Source organism: Triplophysa dalaica, chromosome 21, assembly GCF_015846415.1.
Source record: "Triplophysa dalaica isolate WHDGS20190420 chromosome 21, ASM1584641v1, whole genome shotgun sequence".
In the NCBI taxonomy this organism is placed as follows: domain Eukaryota; kingdom Metazoa; phylum Chordata; class Actinopteri; order Cypriniformes; family Nemacheilidae; genus Triplophysa; species Triplophysa dalaica.
Window position 1 is genome coordinate 6,569,834 of NC_079562.1, and position 23,294 is coordinate 6,593,127.

The 23,294-nt window shown below is 38.8% G+C and overlaps 4 protein-coding genes across 5 annotated transcripts; 2 read left to right on the forward strand and 2 right to left on the reverse strand.

Annotated features, from left to right (window-relative positions):
* The first annotated feature begins 1,930 nt into the window (after positions 1-1,930).
* klhdc7a (kelch domain containing 7A) lies at positions 1,931-5,250 on the forward strand. The gene is made up of 2 exons (XM_056735118.1): positions 1,931-2,883; positions 3,130-5,250. Exons 1-2 carry the CDS (start codon positions 2,019-2,021, stop codon positions 4,476-4,478), a joined length of 2,214 nt encoding a protein of 737 aa, XP_056591096.1. The 5' UTR covers positions 1,931-2,018; the 3' UTR covers positions 4,479-5,250.
* Positions 5,251-6,839: 1,589 nt separating this feature from the next.
* cfap107 (cilia and flagella associated protein 107) lies at positions 6,840-10,040 on the reverse strand. 2 transcript variants are annotated; one of them, XM_056735072.1, is made up of 4 exons: positions 9,873-10,040; positions 8,526-8,636; positions 7,638-7,812; positions 6,840-7,229 (listed from the first exon to the last, which is right to left on the reverse strand). In XM_056735072.1, the coding sequence occupies exons 1-4, from the start codon at positions 9,936-9,938 to the stop codon at positions 6,970-6,972; spliced, it is 612 nt and encodes a 203-aa protein (XP_056591050.1). In that variant the 5' UTR covers positions 9,939-10,040; the 3' UTR covers positions 6,840-6,969. The 2 variants fall into 2 exon arrangements, with proteins under 2 accessions (XP_056591050.1, XP_056591049.1); XM_056735071.1 differs by having other exon boundaries at positions 9,718-9,968.
* Positions 10,041-10,151: 111 nt separating this feature from the next.
* On the reverse strand, positions 10,152-12,864 carry aadacl4 (arylacetamide deacetylase-like 4). The gene is made up of 4 exons (XM_056735070.1): positions 12,182-12,864; positions 11,473-11,698; positions 11,322-11,385; positions 10,152-11,225 (listed from the first exon to the last, which is right to left on the reverse strand). The coding sequence occupies exons 1-4, from the start codon at positions 12,356-12,358 to the stop codon at positions 10,442-10,444; spliced, it is 1,251 nt and encodes a 416-aa protein (XP_056591048.1). The 5' UTR covers positions 12,359-12,864; the 3' UTR covers positions 10,152-10,441.
* A 1,451-nt stretch (positions 12,865-14,315) lies between these two features.
* Positions 14,316-22,628, forward strand: dhrs3b (dehydrogenase/reductase (SDR family) member 3b). Its single transcript, XM_056735587.1, has 6 exons — positions 14,316-15,246; positions 20,267-20,410; positions 20,696-20,815; positions 21,150-21,388; positions 21,712-21,837; positions 21,951-22,628. The coding sequence occupies exons 1-6, from the start codon at positions 15,052-15,054 to the stop codon at positions 22,033-22,035; spliced, it is 909 nt and encodes a 302-aa protein (XP_056591565.1). The 5' UTR covers positions 14,316-15,051; the 3' UTR covers positions 22,036-22,628.
* Positions 22,629-23,294: the final 666 nt, after the last annotated feature.

Sequence of the window (23,294 nt, forward strand, 5' to 3'; positions counted from 1 at the left end):
TCCTCTCACACTGGATGTCTTAATTCAAAACAATCTCCCTTTTTTCTCCCCTTCTTTATTTGTACATTCAGAAGAATTTGAATTTTTTAGACCTGTCGTGTATTAAAGGATTAGGACTAAACCCAGGTGGGAGAGGTGGCTTTATAGGCTTAATAAAATCAAGAAGATAGGTCCCTTGCTATTTTGAGTCTCACTTTGAGTGTTCGAAGAAAGTATGAATGCAAAAGAGTTTTTATAAGTCACTTGTATTATTTTGTCTTTAAATTTGTATTGTTTTACCTCTGCATATATTAACTATACATTTATTATATTTAGTAGCTTCTCACTAAGATTTAGGGTCTTTTGTTACTTGGTTGATAATAAATGGCTTTGTCAGGTACAGTAATGTAAAGTGATAAAAAATGCACAAACTGTATTTTAATAGCTTTATTATAAACCATCTAATTTATGTGCCATTAACACATTATGTTCAATTTCTTATGACATCCAAACATCCATCACTGAAAAAAAGTTTTATAACTTTAGATTTTACTCTTAGAATGCTTATTTAACGACTACAGTGTGTTTGAAGACCTTTTTCAGGTGATTAGTTACCAGTGTAGAAATACTCATTAAAGTTTGCTAAAATACCCTTATCGTATCAGGAGGCAATTGTGATGATTTACTTTGTTTGGATCCTCTTGAAAAGTAAATTACCAGGAATCCATTATTCTGGGGTACTGACATCTTGTGTGACGCGTGTGTATGAGCATCATTAGTGCAGTGACAAGCCTGTAATGAAACCAGTGAGATAAAGAGTCAGGTTTGTCCTATAGACGTAATACCCAACTATACATTTATGTGTAAAGAATTGCGCTCATATTGAAAACCCATCATCTTTAGTTATGCCTGGCAACTTCTCCATGACATGTGAAAAAGGACTGCTAGGTGAACTTGATTATTTATTTACTTTTAAACAGGTTTTCCATCATGATCAAAACATGCTGCCAAATGCATTGTGTCTCTGCATGCAAAACTCTTGACACACAAGAGGCGTGCTAGAGGAGCAGTAAACCTTTGTGACATGACTGTCAATTATTTACAAGTAACCATGCTTGTGAGTTCAGGTTTACTTGCAGGTGTCACATTGCAAAACGTCTGTCCATACAGGACAGCTTTTTGGAAGGTCTGGAGTTTGTATGGTTATTCGGTTCATTTTCTGGCCATATGTATATGAAGCCAACCATTACTGTTGTTGCAATATGGTATTACAGGTTACGAGAACTTACATAATAAAAACTGAGCTTTTTAAACAATATGCAAATACTGCCTTTGGTGAATGCAAAGTTACCTCGTATCACCTCTGAAAACCTTGCTTATAAATGACACAATTTTCCTGTGTTCATGGGAAAGAATGTTGAACCACTCTATTTACTGTGCAAACAGCAGCATCCTGGCCATGCAGCCTTATGCCTGTAATTTGTGTATTAGCCGACTCCACCTTTTAAGTAAATTATGTTATCCATTCTAATGATTATATTTACAATAGCCCGGGTATGTTATCCATCTTTATAGCCTCATCGACAAATCACCACTAACATCTACATAAACTCCAGTCATCACTCCTTCCACAATGTCATTTGCATGTTTTGTTTTCTGTGGTTTTCCTTTCACTACTTTGGAACAGCGTTATCTCAATCCCTAACAACGTTATCAAGCCAATTCACTAAAATAAAAGTTGTATATCGTACATTGTCCTTTGCCAATAAATTGTTATTGCAAGCATCTAAGAACTTTAAAAAAATCTAGCTCAAGTGTGATGTGTTTTCACAGCAGTCCCCTTCACCAGGTGGAATGATACTGGTCTCCACCCTCAGAGAACACGAGATGCAAATGATGGCGTATCAGGTTCAGAGTCACTCTGTAAGAGGAAAGACAGCTGATAGTTTGCTGCGTCTCCCAGCTACTGACTACAAGCTATACTGGCTGGAAATACTCTCCGAGTAAAATCCAAATTCCTGTGCAAAATATCGGATTCCATGACAGAAATGCCAATAGCAGATCTGCTCGGAGTGCATGTTGACATGCAGTTCCTGGGCAAACTGACGCTGTCAGTTGCTACTATGCTTTTCATCACCATGGTTTTCGGATTCTACCACGCCAGGGCACGAAACAGACGAAGAGGACAAAGGGACGCACGAGTAACCCAGGAAGGCTACAACGGACCCAATAATGAGCAAGAACCACAGAGTGAAGCTGCAAAGGATGAGTCAAAGGAAAAACTGTCTTCAGAGAAGCATTTACCCGAAAGCCCTAAAAAGGCAAACAGTGCAATTGAAAGAGTCCAACCTGAAACTACAGACTTGGGCAGTTGTGCAAAGGAGAAGAGGTCCTCAGAGGAGCTTTCACAAGACCAACTTACTGATGGAAAAATTGAAAAAGCCCAGACAGAATCTGTGGATTTGGACATTTGTGCCAAGGAAAACATTTCATCAGAGACGCCTGTACAGGAAAGTTTTAAAAATGCCAATGGTGAAGTTGAAAGAAGCCAGCCTGAAACTACGAACCTGGAGAGTTTTCCAAAAGAGAAAGATGCAGGTGACAGCAACAAAACAGAGGATGTGTATACGATAGAGGATCACACAAATCATAAGGTAAATAATGGCAAACTGAGGTTGACCATACCAACACCTGATGGAATTGAAAAAGGTCCAGAAAGTCCAAATGGCCGGCGATCCCCATGCCTTTTAAAGAAGCGGGATGGTGGTACTGGTGTGGGCAGGGAACTGAGGCAAGACCTTGGTCATGAGGGCATGTTCTCCAGTTTTCAATCAAAGGCAGAAATCAAAGTGGAGAATGCTAATCTTATTGTGGATGGGCAAGGTTACACAACAGGAGTCCAAGGTAAGATCTACGATTACTACATAGAATCCTCCTCTCATTTTATCTCAGATGTAAGCCCTGTTCAGTGCAGATCTGTCAGTCCAGTTTATGGTCAAACTGAAAAAAGCAATTTGTTTAAATCCCAATCACTGGATTTAGCTAAATTCAAGGAACGTTCTCGGACTCAAAGTCCTTCACGTTTCATTATTAAAGATTTTGAAACCACTCCAAGTTTTACAAATGAGCCTCCACCTGTCTTCGCACCAGAATGTGTCAGATCCAGCAGGCAAGCAGTCATCCGTCAAGACAGCTACCTTACAGCTGCTGACTCCGAGCTTCCAATGCCCGTCAACCCACACACACATCGCAGCTATTCACATCTCCAATTTAAGGACAGTCATTTAAGGTCACAAGATTCTGATATTGCAAACACAGACGCACCAGTAGAAGCTCAAGTAGAAACTGTTGCCGGGGCAAAATTTCTATACCTTCCAGACAACATGGGGAATGCAGAACTTGAGAGCTTAGCAGGGAAGCTGGACTTAGGCAACTGTATGGAGGCTTTAGCGCTTGCTAAAAAACACGGTCATGTTGCCCTTCAGAAGGCTGCTCTCCAGGTCATGTCTGATAATTTCCTCCAGGTCCTCAGAGACCCAGCTCTCTTCGGTAGGCTGAAAGCAGGGGAGCGTGATCATATCCAAACACAGCGAATGACAGGAAGGAAGTGGTTGGTGGTTGCAGATATTGACGCAGACTGGAGACGTCAATCAACGGTTTCACAGTCAGAATCAGTTAAGACACCTTGTGGAATGTATTGCTATGATGACTATAAGGACACGTGGCACCTTCACTGCCACATTCCCCAGGAAGTGCTATCTAAAGGTTGTGCAATGTGTACCATGGACAACTGCCTGTTCATGACTGTGGGCTTCCAAGGCCTAAAACAGCCTTCGAAGAAAGTGTACTGTTACAATCCAGTGACTTTAATTTGGAGTCAAATAAGCCCCATGAACGAGGCGAGGCCTCACTGCAAACTTGTTGCACTGCAGGGCCATCTTTACGCCATTGGAGGAGAATGCCTTGCATCAGTTGAACGCTACGACCCCAGGACTAACAGATGGACCTTTGTTGCACCACTTCCTAACGAGACTTTCGCTGTAGCTCACCGGGCCACGGCTTGCAACGGTGAACTGTTTGTGGCAGGAGGTACATTGAGATATACTCTCTTGAGATACAATCCTAAAACCAACACGTGGCGAGAGAGCATGATCGTGGGCAGTAAAGACCGAACAGCAGAAATGGTGGCGGTGCGAAACTTTCTGTACCGCTTTGACATCAGTGCTCTTGGAATCAGTGTGTATCGCTACCATGCAATGGCCCGTATATGGTATGAATGCTCCTCAATACGTCTCCCCCACTGCACCGCCTTTCAGTGTGTGACCGTAGACAACATTATCTACTGCGTGAGCCGACCATTTACCTTGAGGTTCCTTGCAGATGAGGTATCTCCAAGCTTTGTGGCAAAGGATTTGAAAGTGCTCAACCCAGTAAGAGGCATTTTGTTTCCTTTGGTCCTTGTGCTTCCAGACAGTACCACGCCACAAACCCAGGTTTAAGCAAGGTCAAGTAATAGACAGCCTGGTAAGAGACAACAATTTGTTATTGTCAGGATCAAATAAAGTGTATGTTTGTGGAATGTGCTGCTTAATTGGTGGCAAATGAGAGGAAAAATCAAGGCTATTACATCCATTTGTTCTACAGCTATATCACAATTACACAGCACTTACTGATAAATATATTTGCAGTCTCAGAGGAAGCCATTTGTTTGTTTGGGTCTCCCATCCATTCTGATGTCTAAATCAACCTTTAAATCTTGGAAATGTTTTGTGCAAGTGCTTCAAATGTTTTACTCAATATACTGCTTTGAAACGTTACGTGCAATATGTTGAACAATCAATACTGTAGGTGGAATAAAGCTCGGCGCAAATGCCGCACAGGCATCATAAACAACATGAACGGTCGCCATTCTAACAATTTATGTAAGCTAGCTGATTATATTCATAGCATTTTCTTTGCATATTTGAAGTTACATTTCTTTTCTTTGTATTTGATTGAACTTGCGAGTTCAGAGAATGTAATCTAAATCTTTTATTGTATTTTCCTGCAATTATCACAAATCATGTTATCTTGTCATGAGAATACAATTTATTTTTTCGATCAATGGTTTCACTCATGAATCATCTCTGATTTCTAAAAGCTTTTTAAGTCAACACTGTCTTTACTAATGTATCTTTCCATACTTTTTTACACAACAGAACCACTTTTGGGAACGCAGGGGAAGACTTTATGCTCTCTCTCTCTTTCTGTGTGTATGACATTAAACATTATATCGCCAACTAATGACTTAATGGGTGAAAAAAAACCAAATGATTTGCCTCTTCATCTCTGTCTCAATCTTCTGAAGAACTGGGAATAAAATTATCTTCATCTATTATAACTGAGTCTTGGTTCTTGTGTTAGGTTTCAATAAGTAATGAGTTTTGACAAAATGTGTGGTTGTAGCAAAGAGGCGTTTGTGTGACCAGGATCTTAATTAATTTCAAATGCAATTATGTTGTTAAAGAAAAAGCAATCATCTAATCAATTTATGTAAATGAATATATACAATGCAATCACAGACAAATGCATATGCATGCATGATCAAAAAAAGCACACAGAAAGTGTTGCGAAGAAATGTGCCTTGACTACTCTAAGTGTAACTCTAGCACCATCAAGTGGGGCAAATATCATCCACTGACAGAATCCCAATGAGCAAGGTGCAGACATAAATACCACACAAAACCTTGTTGACATGAATGCAGAAAGACACATTGACACAGTCGGAATGTTGCGAAGACTTGCAGAGTTCTGGGATTCGCAAGCGAAACCTACACAGCAGGAAAAGTGTGAACACAGATGGCTGAACGTCAAATGAAAGCATCCGATTGTTTGTAATTAAACACTTCGATTCAACATTATTAAACACTTAATGGGATGGGAGCTAGGAAAGTCCCCTTAGAGTATGTCAATGACTTGACTGTCCCTGATGTTCATTAACACTGTGGTCCGCCCGAACTGTTGATTCTACTGTACCTGTAATGCTTTTCTTGTGCAGCTTCAGACCTGTGTGATTTTGCAGCTTATGTTTTTAAAGAATTGGTGAGCATGCCACAGTGTCTCACACGTTGCATTTGAAGGCAGGAGAAAAGAGACACTAATATGATCAAAAATTAAAGCTTGTGAACGTTCAAAGTTAAAGAGACAGTCGACCCTTAAATAAAGATTCTGTCTTCATTTACTCACCCTCAACTTTTCCTTTAATATGTGATTGTTAATACGGTATAATTAATACAGTCTAAAAATCTAACTAAAAATATTGGATTGAAAAACGTTGGGATTCTAGGTGTGGATAGAATATAAATGCATAAACACATAGATGCATAAATTTAATACGAAAATTATTGGCTTTAGGTACTTTGTATATCAGCTTTTCTTTGTTTTTCTTAAAACACAAATAATCATAATTTTTGAACCATTATACATTGTGAAACACTGTGTGTTGTAATTCCTGTAGCTACATCTTTCCTGTAGTTCAGTGGTAAGAGCATTGCGTTAACAACGCAAGGTTGTGGGTTTGATCCCGGGGAATTGCAGATACCTAAGCATAAATGTATAGGAAAATGCAATGTAAGTTACTTTGGATAAAAGCGTCTGCCAAATGCATGAATGTAAATGCATTAATGTGATTCTCTTAAAACCTGACGTTAGCTCAAGTGCATGCTGTCACAGGACAAACAGTTTACTAAGCAAGACATCTTTTCACTTAAATGTTTAAATGATCAGTTTCTTAAAAAATCAGTTTTTAATAAAATGCAAAACAGAAGCATTCTTATTCTTTCATTTTTATTTCATCACACTAAAATGCTCTGTACTGTAGGTCTATCCTTTCCTCTGATTTTGCCAGATTATCTTTAAATTATAAAAAGACTCAATGTGGCTAAAAGCTTCCTCCCTGGTTAAAGGCGTAGTTTGTGGTACTACTGAAGGTGGCGAGATAATGTTCAAGGGTCACAGTGGGCTGGCTAGATTACTGGAGATCTGCCTGCAAGGTCTGAGACTCTGTGCCAATTTCTCAATGCTATTGTTGGCAGGGAGCTGACTGCTGGAGAAGCGCTTGGGTGCGACGATGTGGCGAGGGTGACAGAAGGCACTGATGGGGTGCAAAGGGTATGAAGCCTTATACACGCTCAGTGTGGGCACAACTGCCCGCTGGTCTTCCTTCTGAGCATGCCAAGTAGTTTTTACCAGACCAAAGTTTGTAGGAGGGCCTGTTTGTCAGGATCAAAAGAGAAGCACAAAAGAAAACAGGAGGATTACAAATATGTTACTTCACTGTAATCGCTTTGTTGGGCCGCTTAAATAATAACAATGTTTACATTCTTCAAGGAAATTAAACTGTCTCTGCACATTTAAGTGAAGAAAAGATATATAACATCAGATCATATAACATCACAGACGGATGAATAAAATACTTGCAGTCTCACATACAGTACATGTTTGCCTTTTGTCTGTGCTTAAAAAGACAATGAAATAAAGACATTGGAAAAGATAAAGTTAGCCAAAGTGATATCCATAATGATTAATAGGGATCTTCTCCAACATTCATTTTAAAAAAATGGACTGCACTGTATTAAAATCCACAGCCAACCATCTGGAGTGAAAGGAATTCTTAATACCTCGGATGGGGTGATCTGACCTCTCTGGGACCCAGGCCAGTTTGTCAGAGTGCCAAGAGCGCAGCGTGGGCAGAGTGGAGGAGTTCTGTCGTCCATACGACTCATCATAGAGTGACACCAGGTAGTCAGAGGCAGGGACACCATGATGAGAGAGTAGAATCCCTGTGGGAATACCCTGAAGTATGGAATAAACTCATGAATATTCATTTTGTTAGATGTGGACTAAATGGATATTTAATAGCGTGTGTATTAAATATAAAAATGTCCACAAAAGATAAAGTGCCTGATAAAGGTGTAATCATGCTTTAAATGAAAAGGTATCAGAAAGCTATTGTCTCAATCTTAATTTTACATGAAGAATGAAAAACAGACATTTGTGTATACAAAATGTTTTACCTGTCAACTTGTAAAGCTGCAATAATGTATGCGATGCATTTCATATCTTTATTAAATGCCAAGATGTGTACATCTGGCGCTGGTGTAATGATGCATTTCCAGATACTTTGGAATGTGACAAAGCTTTGTTTTACGATACTCGTGTCGAAGACAATAGGCGTGTTCTGCGCAGGGCGGTCAGCACATGACATTGAAGTACCGCGAGAGTGGATTGTTTTAAATAGCTCTCGCAGTGATGTCACGGAGGTATCAGCCTGCGCACATGTGTGCTGCACAGCATAGTCCAAGACAGTTGTGTTGAAGATTCGTGAAACAGTGTTTTGAAATAACCGTCAATGTTTTTAAGCCAAAAGCAGAGCAAATTACGATTTCTTTCATGTTAAAACAAACATGTGATAATAAGCAGCACTGAGCTGTACGTGGAAACACGCTCGTACATGGCTTTTCTTTGGCTTTCCTTACACGGTCTGTTATGATGGATTTGTCTCAAACCTCTGATCTGCGAAAAGCCTTTCTCCTCACAACAACATCAGGTCTGTGCATCAAGTTGGGCGTGAAGTCCAGCCTGTGGGTACTGTTTGCTGTCCTGCATTCACGTGTGAACTGTCAAAGATATAGACAGACACAATTAATTTCATTACGAAGACTTATTTGAACTTTTACTGATCTAATGATATTTTCTCTCCCCCAAGTTAACCCTTAAACCTAACATTCACATACTGCATTTTTTTAAAAACAACAAATGTTTGCATACTGTAGATAATATTGAAAAGCTGCAATCTTTCCCTTTTATCTCATTGCCATGTTTGTTTGAAACAAAAATTGCAGGTCAATAGGTCAAACCATCATACATCCACACAGATGAGAATGTCAGAAACAGTCGAGTCATCTCACACTTCTATATCGACCGTTTTTCTTCCATAGCTCTTTGGTCTCTTCCTGACTAGGCGACTGCAGCATCTATCCCATTTGTCTGCCTCCAGTCTGTGCTGACCAAGCTGATCATCAGCACTAATCTCTTTTGCATAGATCTGAGCACGGTCTGGGAAACCGCATCAATTTAAAGGCTTTAAACATTGCAGACTGGAAAGCTTTTAAGTGTTGTGTTAACTTCTAACATTAGGAATTGAGAATTGTTTCTTAACCAGGATTATAAATCTACATTAATAAAAGATCTAATATCTGTGTATCTAATAAATCAATTTTCAAGGAAATTCATTCAAGTAAGGGATTACTCCTGAATAAGGGGTTACTGAATTTTAAACCCCTTCAGACACTTAGTCCATTGGAAAGGACATCACGTAGTCTCTTGCACATTAAGGGAAATAATCTGGTCTGAAGCAATCGATTAATTATGAATTTGAAATCTACATTTAGACAAGTTAGTTCATTTACATTTGATAATAAATGTCATATCAAAGAGTGAAAATGTGTTACAGGTAATAATTAAGATATAGTGTTTTAATAAATTATAAAAATAATATTTTGTGGACTATTTCTCTTTACTTAAGAGGGATATGTTTTGTTTAAATATTACACAAGCAGCTTGTTAGTTTACATATTTGTATTACGAAACGTTTTAATAAAACAAATGCTTACTTGTGAATGTAAAATTTGATAAAGAGCTTAAGAACATTGTATTTTTAATAATACTCTCATCCAACAGAGGTCAAGAGATACCTACTTGTAATTTCTGCTCCGCCCAATTACCAATGAGTACTTTGTTGCCATACTTTTGCTCTATTCTCCAACCAGGTTGGCTCCATTTATCATAAGGCTTTTCCATTGCATGCCATATACCGTTACATCAAGAGCACCACTTAAAGTTCTGTATCTCACAGTCTGAAATCCTCCAGCATGGTTAGACACTCGGATTTGATGTAGGTCACGAGCACCGATCATCATCAAAGCAGGAGAAAGGTAAGAGTTTTGTTGCCATGGATACACCAAACACTTCTGCCGGCACCATGGGAGCAGCTGCAGCAAAATAAGTTTCAGATTCCTTTAAAGGCTCCATGCAAATACTGACTAAGGCTGAATGATGATAATTAGCTTCACTTGTAGCGCCAAAGGAGAGACTGCAGTCTCATACAAATGAGGGTATACAAGGAATATAAAATGTGGGAGGAATTTTAAGTACGTGTCACAATCAAGAATATCATTCATGATTCAATGGACAAATTAAGCATTGTTTTTACATGTAAAACCACTTTAATACAACACCTTAAGCAATTACATTCAAAATTATTCCTCGTCTGAAAGAAACATCTAATTTGACTGCTTTCAATGTAGTCACAGGATACAGTATTTCCAACACGATTCTGGTAAAACAACAGATTAAGTATAATTTTGTTAATTTCTATTATCTACTGCTCATCACAAGTCCACACAAAGATCATATTGTAACTTCACAATGTCTTTATGTAGCTTACAATGCTGTCCATGACCTTTTGAGAGGATTGAAACGTCAGCCAGCCAACATCGAAGAAGCTCATGATACCATGGAAGCCATCAGATATATGCGTCCATGTGACATCCACTCCTAAATCTTTCAGTCGCTTTTGGAACAGAATGCCATCGTCCCTGAGCACATCAAACTCGCAGGTCAGGACGAAGGTGGGCGACGAGATTCGAAGAACGTCGTCCTCGGCTAGTAAAGGAGAGATCTCGGGATCAAGGCCTTGCTTGATTAAATGATATACCTCACCATTATGGCCTGAGATAACCTGTTGACCCTTTACTCCTTTCCTAAACTGAGGTGGAAGATTAGCCGGATCTAGCCATTTCTTAAAGTGCAGTTTTAGCTCGGCAGGAACATGCGTTCCATCCAAAAGATCCTGGCCCACTGACATATCCCCGTTTAAGTACTGCAAGAAAAAGAATACCACTCTGCCTCTGAACAATATGGGCACGGAGTGGTTCTGCTGGTATGAGGGCAGGTTGAAATCTGCCATCTGCAGCGCTGGGTAGATTAGAACCTGGGCACAGGGAGATGGCAAATTACCATCTTGTGTCTTCGCCAGCCTCTGGCAAAGTGCGGCTGCCAGGTTCGCCCCTGCGCTGTCCCCACCAACTGCCACCCTGTGTGGGTCCACCCCGAAATCAGCTGTCGCTTTTGACAGGAAATGGCGAGTCGCGACCTCACAGTCATCAAGGTGGGCAGGGTACCTGTGCTCAGGTGCCAGTCTGTAGCTGAAAGAAGGGACAGCAAAAAAGTTCATGTTAATTAGATCATTCAATTTGACTGGGACTGGGATGTTTTTAAAAGTATGCCAAAAGCAAACATACCCAACAGACACAACTACAGTGTCGCTTTCCTTTGAAATGTGTCGACACACCACATCATAATCATCTGTGGAAGAACAAACATTTTTACATATCAAAGTAGCATCACTTTCTATAGGAAATTGTATACTGTGTACGTGCGTGTCCATTTTACCAATGCTGCCAAATACCCATCCTCCACCATGAAAAAACACCAAGCCCCTCTTTTTCTCCCCTGAGGTTGCTGTGGGCTCATACACTCTCACTGGAACTCCATTGAAGGTCATGTCCTTAATACAAAGCCCAGGGGGAACCGGCCTTTTTTTAGTCAAGATATGAGCCCTAAACCTTCGTCCGAAATTCACTTGATCGTATAGCCCCAGTCGCTCCAGAATTCTGCCCTAAAGTGGGTTAAATACAAAAGAGAGATGTTGACAATACTCGGCATGATACTCTCGCTGTCATTTAATGGCCACTCGGTAAGGAGACTGCCCAGCCATTTGAGTTCCATACTTATATTTTAAGATAGGCAAAGTGGCTCATATCTCTTCATCATGCCCTTGAGAGAGAAGTGAGCCAGTGGTTACAGAATAAGATTATTTTGAAGTTCCCATCATAAGAAGAGGTATTAAATAACTTAGATGGCCATTTTATTTAAAATTGATAAATGCTTTGAGAATAAAAAACAGAATATACTACTGTTCATATTTCCCAGAATACTCAATTTTACTCTACATTTTTCAGAGAGCACGGACGTTATTTTCATTATCATAAGAGACTAATGCTTGTATGTTAAATTTTTCAAAAAATATATTTTCACAAGAAACTTTAATAAAATTGCACTGGCCACCAGCAAATTCAACAGAAAAAGCGTGAACACTCACCACTACTGCAATTCCTACAAACATGCAATGAACCACATGCAGTTTTGCAGGACTTGCAACTCCAGGAGGAATATTTGAATTCATCAGCTGAAAGTACACCAGGCCAACTAACAACAAACAAACAGCGGCAATAAGAGCCGCAAATCCAATGATCAGAATTGCAGTTCCAATGTACATGGCTGCTTCAATGTGTTGCACACACAGAATAAAATGTTGAGAATACACTTCCCCCTAGTTATACTGCAGGGAGAAGGTCAGTGAGTGCAAGGGTTGCCAAGTGGATCTTTTAATCTTTGTTATTAGTCCGTGTTGTGGTTTGATGGTGTAATTTTACAAAAATTTGATTTGAATGTACGAGGGATCATGTGGATGAAGAAAATAAGGCAAGTACAAGTAAAAGTTGTAAATAGGAAAGTACACATATAATGTAAAATAACTTCTACCACAATGTTTTCTAAGCAAGCCCCTAAGATTTACTTGAAAGTGCTCAACAAACTTTTTTTACAAAACACACTTTAAAGTGTTGTAATTATGCACACCTGGCAACCCCTGACTGGTTACTTATCAAAACGTCCTCACTAGGTAGTTGACCGATAACAGAGCTGCCAATTAGTAATGTAAACAACACACTTGACAATAATCTAGGGTGAATGTTTACTTGGGGATAATGAATGGTGGTATGGCTTAAGAACAGACTGGAAACTAACTGAGCTTTAATCCTATTACTATGCAAACGCATATGCACATTAATGATAAAACTAAATTCTGTGATAAGCAATGTTTGTGGTAGATCTGACTTTTTTAGTGAACTTCCAGTTCTGATCTGTAGATGGCAGTGTCACTCTAACAGACAAAAGACACCCTTTGGCATCAACACCGTGGATCACAAACGAAGGATAGAACAAAGCTAGCATTAGAATACATATAAAGGATAAGGTCCTATTAAATAAAACTGCAAGTTTAAAGTTAGGCTCTGAGTTTCTAGGTTTCATGATCAACAGATTCATAAACAACCAGATCTGAGTGAAACATGTTTTTCCACCACCAGACAACCATTAGCCTTCTGTGAGAGTTGCTGGGCCATTACTAAGAGGCAAGGCAAAGCACAAAGCCCTCATTGTGGGCCGCATTTTGACTCGGCCTGGTCAGAGCACCCTGCATTCAGCTTTTCAGCAGTAGAGGCAGAGGCCAGGCCAAAAATCACAGTCTGGAATCTACAAAACGGCTCCTGGATTTACTGTGTGAGTTTAAAGCCCATTTAAAAAGGTCTCCATGTTCTGTGGGTGCTCGGGATTCTGAAAGTATTTCTGGTCTGAGATTGAGGACTTTAAACTGAAAAGAGCAACAAGAGACACAACAGTGTAACACATCACACCTGCTAACAAATACACACAAATTGGTTTAAAACAACAAATGTATCCTTCTTTCTACACAACTCTTAAAGGAACAGTGCACCCAATAATGAAAATTACGTCTTCACCACCCTAAAGTTGTTCTAAATCTGTATAAATGTCTTTGTTTTGATGACCACAGAGAAATATATTTGGAAGAACAAATATACCCAAACACTTCTTGGCCACCATTGATTACCACAATAGGAAAAATTGCTTTATAAATGTGTTTTGTTTAACACAAAAAAAGATAATCTGAAGAATGAAGGAAAGCGAATTGTTCTTGGGCACTTTTGACTTCCATATGGATTTTTACTATATTTCACTACATGGTGGTTATGAGAGCGTAAAACTTAGACTTTGGTAAGCTAGAAAACATTTTTGAGGACACAAAAAGGTCAAAAGATAAGAGTCCCTATTTTTTTACCACATAGGCCTATTGGACTTCTTTTTGTTTTATGATAACTGGATAAGAATTACTCATGGATAAGAATACTCATGAAGAGCAATTTCTAGCTCCCGAAATACGAAATAAGAAAATACATATTTAATACAGACATTTCTATGCATCTGTAATATTTTGGGATACGTTAGGGAATCGTTTTCTTTTTATTTAAAGCCTACATTCAGGATTTAGCCTATACCATCACATGTTTTTAATTCAGATATTAGTCTGACACAAAAGTATTGAACCAGAGCAAAAGAAAAAAATGCTCAAGAACTGTGATTCGAAAAATAATTAAACACAAAGTTTATGAATCCTGTCGTTTTCATTGATTCTGCGTTCCGTACAACGCCTAATATTATTTCAAAATCGTGGCTCGTCAAACCGGTTCAAAGCATTTTTTTTTGCTCTTTCATGTCAAAACTTGTGTTCGTTGACAGCGTCTGGCGTAAAACAGCCTGCCAAACTTAGTCACGAATGAATAAAGCAAACAGATTGGACGAATAAAAAAAACGAACTAAAATTTCATGCAACCCAAGACCATCCTAACTACAGCGCGCGCGCTGCGCAACCCTCCACAGGTTGAAGGCGAGTCGATGGCTCGCGGCACCGGTTCTGGGGGAGGGGACTTTTATGCCGTCATAAACAAACCCTCACGACAACGTTTGATAAAGCAATACTTCTTTCGGGCCTCCAGCTGTCAATCAAGATAAATGGTCTCTTTAAAACCCCGATCAGGTCCGAGGCATCGTAGGATTCAGGTCGCTGTCAGTCGCGAAAGGACCCGCGTCTGTAGTGTAAAAGCAAGCGCACACTTGTCACCCCGTGGATGAGGAGTTTTGTTGACTCCAGTGGACTAAGGTACGCAAAATGCAGAGGCGCACGTAAACTGCGTTGGATTGCGGTACATGTCTTTCGCGGTGTAAAGCGCTCGTCAAAAAGAAGTGTATTTGCCGTATCCTCTCCTATAAATAGAAGCAAAGGTGATCGCTCCGAGCAAGGATTCAGTGAGATAAGCGCGTACTGAGACTGAAATGGATCTGAAAGCGCTGGGCTGCGTACTGCTCTTACCTATTCAGATAGTCTACTATATTGTCAAGGCGAGCGTGAGCTGCTTCCTACCGAGCAGGCGAAGAGATCTGACCGGAGATGTGGTTCTTATCACTGGTGGCGGACGGGGCATCGGTCGGCACCTGGCTAAGGAGTTTGCCAAGCGTGGAGCTAAAAAGGTATGGAGTCTTGACGTATTATTATTAGAGGTCGTTTTGCATTTTGCTATTTATTATGTTTGCTTGCCACGATATTGTTCGCAGGGCAGAGAGTTTAAAATAGCTTGGTGGTCTCATTTATCACAGCAGTTTAGCTGTCAACGCATTATCTATTCTAATAAAATGACGTATTAAACGTATGGGGACTTATTCATATCCTTTTCATTCAAAACCTTTTTTTTGTCAGCCCTTAGAAAATTCAACCATGTTTTTAACTATAGTAAAAGTATATCAATCATGTCATTTTGGCAGATTGGTTACCAATTGTTTAACCCTTTTTTTATTTTTGAAACTATTTTTTTGGTTAGACCATAGTAAATTGGTGGTTACTATGGTGTTACCCAATTTGGTTAAGTTATACCATGGTTAATTGTTATAAGGGTGTGCTAAATCCTCTCCCACTCTTGCAAAAAAAACATAGGCTAGTTTGACCAAAACTTATGCTGCCATTATAAGTTTTCATGGGATCTTACATTTTTCATATTTGTTTGTTTATGTTTCATGATTTTTGTGGCTAGTAACAAAGTTACAACATTTACTAACATTCACATTAACTGTAGCCAGTTGTTTCATTCATTCACTCATTTGGAGACTGTGGTCACCATTGTAATTTCCAAACCTAGTTAAACATGTCATAAATTAATACACATTTCCACAGGCCATTAGCTATGTAACGGTTCATTTTGTTTTCCAAAGCATTACTCTGTATGGGCGACTCTTCTCCCTAGAGACACTGCATGTCCTGTTCATCAAACCATTGTTTTAACAGTGCATAGGTCTGATTAGACAACCCATAGGTCATGACCTCATTGGTAGCCAGACCAATCAAAATGCAGACCTGAAACTCAATGTCTGGTTTAACTTGTAAAACAAACTGGGTCACCTAGAGAATCGTTGTTTTAGGGGGAAAAACATTCTTTCACCCTTTGACAGCTGTTATGTCATAAACCTGGCTTATTTTTAGATTAATAAAGTGTTGTGAAAGCTGGTCGACCTTAGAGAGGCTGTGCCTGTGACCCGAGAAGTTATTAGTGCCAACAGCTTTGACCTTGGCTAAGTGCTTATAAAATCCCGGCTTTTAAATCTGTTAACAAGACTTACCTTTTCTATACAATTTTATTTCGATTATGATCCGAGTGTTAATGGCCAAATTACATCTCTCATTTTGGCAACGGTGCAATGTTTCTGTCCCAATACTCTGTACAATTTAATGAAATAAGACTGTGTGCTGACAGTCAAGAGCTGGGAAGAAATATCTCAGCTGCCTCACCCACCCAAGACATTACATTATAAATAGACCCAGTGGCTCAACTGTAATAAACAGAGCTTAATAACTTCTGTAACCACAGTGACAGGGGCCTCGATGTTAAGTTGTGTTACACGAGGGTTTACTTTGATTTACACACATTTTCCCCTCAGAGAAGCTAGTGTGTATGAGGCTAAATGAAAGCAGTTATAAAAGTTTTAGTGCAAGCGTCACGCTGCTAACAACGAAGGAAAAACAGCTCCCCGAAACTTGCTTTTCACATCAGAGGGCAAAGGTCTTTGAGAGGAGCAGAACTTTTTAGAGCTTTGCAGCAGTACGTTAAAGGAAGCCACTGTACTTGTCAACACCCTGTTGCTTGCCATTCTCAAGGTGTCGAGGCTTTAGGAACAACACCTGCAGTGGCTGTATTCACAGTTAGCCCATTCTTAAGGAATGCTAAAGAGGTGATGAATCATAAATGCGCTCTCAGAGAACAGACTCGGAGTTAACTAGACCACCCATGTCTATGAGTCGGGTTCTAGCTGTCTTACTGCAAAATGCTACTGCAGTTATAATGACGTCCAAAAGGCATTTTAAGAGTAACCACATTTGTGAGATTACGATCATTTCCGTAAATGATGGAGACACCTCCATCCGTGACATCCATGTGGTCTCATGGCCTCTCGTGGCTGATGGCTTAAGGAAGTGTGAAGGAAGTGAGCCCTATGTAAATTGCTTTCTATATGTGTATAGGCTGGGGAGGGGTGGCAGGGAATATACAACTCCCAGCTGGGCAGTGCCCTGTGGCTGACCCTTCTGTCTCCACACTAATTAGACAGCGGCAGGCGACTGCCTCCTGAACTCCCTGTGCCCCCCACTCCACCACTCCACACACATGCAGACTCATTCCACATAGAGAGCAAAGTGGATTACTTAAGAAGCAAGTGGGATAGAGTATTGGTCTTAACAATGTCAGACCCACGATTTCTTAAATATTTCAAGGTTTCCATACTGTAGTGACAAAAAGACATGTCTGGGTGGCATTTTGCACCAATATTTGTTTTTAATGCCTCCTCAGGTTATTATCTTAAAAATATGACATGTATGATATAAAATCGACAAACACAATTGTTTGACAAAAAAGCAAACTACAGACGTGCATAGAAAAACAAAAAGCATAAGAAAAATAAAGCATTTGTTGACTAAAATTTGGTGAATATTTATTGATCTTCTCTATTGATATTATTTAGCCATTTTCCTAGGTCTTGACTCCTCGAGATTTGCATCTGTGTTGTCATTATTTTGTCAAGCCTCCAGAAGTCCTTACCAATAATGAGCTTTATTTAACACTCTTAAAACGCTACTTGAATACAATGTTTTTAATAAATATCTAAAAATACATTTGAACACAAACAAAAACATCAAATTTCCAAAGATGGACACCTTTGGCCAGGACTGTATGTCCCAAATATTTCATTAGCTAGATATTGCTTTGTGAATTGAACTGCAAAACAGTGTTAAGAAATATCAGACGTTTCTCCATTGAGTGTCTGATTATTAAGAAATATTTGTATTTATCTGCAGTAATATGTTAAATCCCACTGAAAAAAATGATACCTGAGATGGAAATCCACCCTAAACCACTGGAAAGTCATCATAACTGATCATTTGTGTGATTAAGGATTAAAAATTACAATGTGTGTCCTCAGAGAACAGGATTAAGGGTAGTTTATTTTCTCCTTATATTAGCATATTATATGCTAATGCTGCGCACTCAACTATTTCTACTCCAGAGACTCGAGTGATAAGACTTGCTAATGTGCGCGAATGAAGCTCACAACAAGATTGCATGGGAGACCACCTTGTGAGCTCTTGTTCTCCAACAGGAATATCAAGATTGTTGTGAAATCCTATTATAAATTGAATCTAGACCATCTCGGTAATTACCCAAAGGCTATGCATACAGAACGGCTCCATAGAAAAACACAAGGCCAGGTTTATCAAATAGAGGTCCATTAGGCCGAAGGGTGAAACCACCTGCAGATCAAACAAGCACAGACCATTGGCAAACAGAGATTACTTTAGCTCAATTAGGACTGCAAACATTAGGTTTCTTAGTTTGTGGATCAGACTGCTTAAAAAAACTTTACTATAAGGTTCCATTTGTTAACTATGTTGTTAACATTAAGTAATAATAAGAGAATTTATTTAAGTTCAAATGAACTTAAACATTATTTTTTTATAATGTTGTATCTGTTAACATGTTATCACACAATGAACTAACAGGTAGGCTACAACAACACCATCTCACAGGAATTCTTAACTATTTTGCGACGTGGCTAATTCGTATGAATTATTACATTCTCATCCGTATGTTTTAGTACAATTTGCTTTCATGCCAGTGATGGAGTGGGGTTAGGGGTGGTATGTTTTTTTATGATTCACATTTAAATGTGTTTCATTCCTTAGTCACAGTCAGCCTGGTGCCAAGGTTATTGTACTTTTCAGTAATTTGCAGTCAATCTTTGCGATTACAGCAAGATCCAGCAGAATCACTATAATAAAAACTGAAACAGCTATATTTTTCCAAATAAATTAGAATTTAGGCAAAACTAATATTGTCTGCCTTACATTAGCTTCTTTATCTCAGTTAAGTGTGTAAACAAAGATTGTATCATTATAAATATCACTCTATTATTAGTGTGTTAAACAGGGAATGGCTGGGAACATATGCCCAGCAGCCGGTGTAATCTCCGGCAGCACCCCTGATTTCATTACCTTTTCTTGACCCCTCAGACTGACAAATCTAATTGACCAATCACTGCCCCCCATGTTCCCTGTCTCAGCTTAATCCCTCTCCGAACTAATTGTGGCCCATGAAAAATGGTCCCACTGTTTAGTTAAATGAAAGGGACTTTTCTGTTTCTGCATGCCTAACTTAGATGTTTCATGTCGGAGTGGTATATATTGCCTATAAATGTAAGAAGAAAGCTGAGACCATAAGAACTGTGGAGTGAGGTTTAATTCAAGTTTAACGCAAGATAAAATAAATAAATAATATACATTTTCTGTTAGGCAGTTCCAAGTAAATGTGTTTTTAATATAAAAAAGGATATACTGAGATCTAAGGGCAGATTCTGACTCAAGCTTTTTGTGTCAAAAAGTTGACATTGGCATGAAATGTAGGCCACATGTCCTTTCGTGTTTATAAGTAAACACCCATGTTTAAAATCATAAGGTCGATTACTCATTAAAAATTGGTCAACGTTTAAGCGAACAGTTTGAATCTTATTTTAACTTGAACAATAACAATTGATTTGGACTGATAGATTTTTTTATAAACGAGAAATGTTTTGATCCAAAAAAGCTTAATATTTACTATGAAGCCCACAAGATACTCTTTATCGAGCGTGAAGTCTTGCACAGATTTGAAGTGTCAATGCACACATTTAAGCCAAATGTGCTAAGATTGTTGTGCTGACCGTCTAGTTTATAATAAAGAAACTGTTTTAAATTAAAAAAGCAATTCCTCTATTATCACGTGGATTCCTATTGCATGTCGTATTTTATGGCAAAGTGCACATTTCTATTTTATTCAGCAACTATGAATTCTTCTTATAGAGTGATAATTCACTGTCAATATGAATGAACATATTGTACCATACACAATTTGATATTTCTTGTCAGTTATCTAAATTTTCTCGCCTTTGACCTTTGTTCCCAATTTTCTATCAGCTAATCCTGTGGGGGCGAACGGAAAAATGCCTGAAGGAGGCTTGCGAGGAGATCACCACAATGGGAACAGAGTGCCATTACTTTGTTTGCGATGTGGCCAACAGAGAAGAAGTTTACAAGCAAGCCAAGGTTGTGAGAGAAAAGGTATGCACACCCTGGGGATTTCTTTATGACGATTTTAATCAAATTTGTTTCTTGAATGCCATGTAGCCTTTAGTGTGAAGATTTTGCTCTATTAACGTCTATGCGTATAAACTATTATGCGTGTGGTGGATTTCTTTAAACCTTTTCCACCCACAATGCCTGGACAAAGGTTACACTTCCCTTGAAATGTCTGGGTAAGATAAAACTCTGCAGTATGGCAGTATAAGCTTGCCCTTGAACAGAAACAATAAAGCATCTCACAGGTGGTCGTTTTTCTCTTGGCAGGTGGGAGATGTTACCATTCTAGTGAATAATGCTGCAGTAGTGCATGGGAAGAGTTTGCTTGACAGTGATGATGATGCGCTTTCAAAGACACAGCATATCAACACACTGGGACAGTTTTGGGTAAGTTTTGGTTTGGGTGTTTGGTTGCATTACATTAAGCAGTAGGTCATCTCTGAGAAAACCTGAATTTATCTGGGCACTTCAGTTAGGCTTATCTAAAGCCAGGAAGATTATGGGATTCTTTTAGCAGACCATCAATCTATGTGTAATTTCCATCATCATTCCTTCTGTATTCTGATCAGGTTTAATGCAATTTAAACAAAATGATGGCAATTTTACTTATAGTATAATTAAAATGAGTTTGAATGTATTACTTAAATTAATAATAATTAATAATAATTAATAATTATATTATTGCCTTACATTAAACATCAAAATATTTTTTTGTCCACAGACCACAAAAGCCTTCCTGCCTCGGATGCTGGAACTGCAAAACGGCCATGTTGTCTGTCTCAACTCTATCCTTTCTCAGTCGCCCATCCCTGGTGCTATAGACTACTGCACCTCAAAATCATCCTCTTTGGCCTTCATGGAAAGCCTCACACTGGGTTTGCTGGACTGTCCTGGGGTGGGCTGCACCACTGTCCTTCCATTCCACACCAACACTGAAATGTTTCAGGGCATGAGAGTCAGGTAAGCTGGTGTTTCTGAATATTATTAAAGTAAACATGAAATGTACCTGATGCACATTCCTGGTCAAACTGTGAACAACTCATCTGTGCAGTATATTCCTACAGAAAAAATTGCATGTTTAAGTAAGTTTAAAAAATAATGTGTAATAGTATATTTGTCATCTGGCCAAATTCCTATACCGAATGTCACCTATACCATGGTCCCGTATTTATGTGTCACTCCAAGGTACTTGGTCAAAGTAACTTTTTTGTAATTTTCGTGTGATAGCCAACTATAGTTTTCTACAAACATTTATATTTAATGTACCCATGTCTGCTCCACAGGTTTCCCAAAATATTCCCTCCTTTAAAGCCAGAGGTGGTGGCCCAGAGAACCGTGGATGCTGTCAGGACCAATAAGGCCTTTGTTTATCTACCATGGACAATGAATTTGCTTGTAATACTCAAAAGGTATTGTCTAAATGAAAGCTTTTTATGAAATTAAATTTGAAATTGATTTAACTTATTTCAAGTATCTTTCTGAATTGCTTTCTTATTCTATTTATCGTTTTGTTATCAAACAGTATCCTGCCGCAGTGTGCCCTTGAAGAAATCCATAAGTTCTCTGGAAGCTATACCTGCATGAATACTTTCAAGGGACGGACATGAGCGGATCTAGAAATGCCACAGGATTTCCAACTGTTACATTTTCAAACAAACTGTTTCATAGTTGAACAACAACAATGGCAATCTAAAGAAAATGAGGACGTTCTCATGGAGTCTACCAGAGGCAGCGAGTAAAAGCGAGAACAGTTAAAAGGATACAATGTCGCACTGGAGAACAGGATTCCTCATTTCAAGAACATTTGCATGTCCCCTTTGACCTCAAACATGGAAGGAACATGCCTCAACTGACCTCTTTTCTGTATGTGTACTTAGCTTTTTAATATTTCACATTTTAAATACTGTCAATGTAAATTCAGCATCTGAATAAAAGGCTGTTTTAACGCCTATTATAGGTATTTTTAAATTAGCGATTTACAGGCTCACAAAGTGAATCTGTGGGCAGATAAGCCTACAGCAGACTTCGTGACAGGACCTCGGTCAACATGCCTTTTAAGGCCGAGCTCTGTAAATTGCTCTTGGGCGCTTTAAACTCAGCAACACAACTCCCATCTGACCCGGTTCTCGAGCACGTAGTCTGGCTCTTTCCTCCTGTCAGAAACATTCAAGAGTAAAAATAAAATGTCAACACTGCTTTATGTCATTTTTCTTGGTCTGGTTTCTTTTGAGAAGATACAACAAATATTTGAGATTTGGTTTATTTTCCAAGCAGAGCTCAAGTTACTGCAGAGCTCTTTTAGTTTGTGAAAGAGGTTTGGCTTGAATTTAACTGTGCTTTCAAAAGTTTAGACTTTGGTCTGAGAACAAAGTTCCAGGAAGACCAGTAAAAATAAATCACAGTGGGGTGTTTTATAGCAAGCTGGAAATGTTTAACCACAAATTTATTCCACCATTGCAGTTACATTTGTAAGAAAAGTGAAACATGTGCCATGCAAAAATCTGTGGCAAAATGAGGGTGCTTTTAATATTCAGTTAACTAGAGATTAAACATGAGATGAGAGATTATTTAATATCTAGAAAATTCTGTATATAATTCTGCTAAAACTCTATATTCACAATCCGATCAATACTTGATGTATATCACTTAAAAAGTGAATCTCTGTAAACTAATGAATTTGATTCTGAACATTTGCTGATGCAGATATAAAGTATAACTTAAAATAGTTACGTGTGAAAACATAGTTCAACCCTCTGTGCAAGTCTGAACAATGAAAACTGTGGGATGAGACTGACCTCTGTTGTCAGATAAACCCCCGAAGAACTTAAATCACGATGAACCACAAGCATTTTCCCATTACAATCCC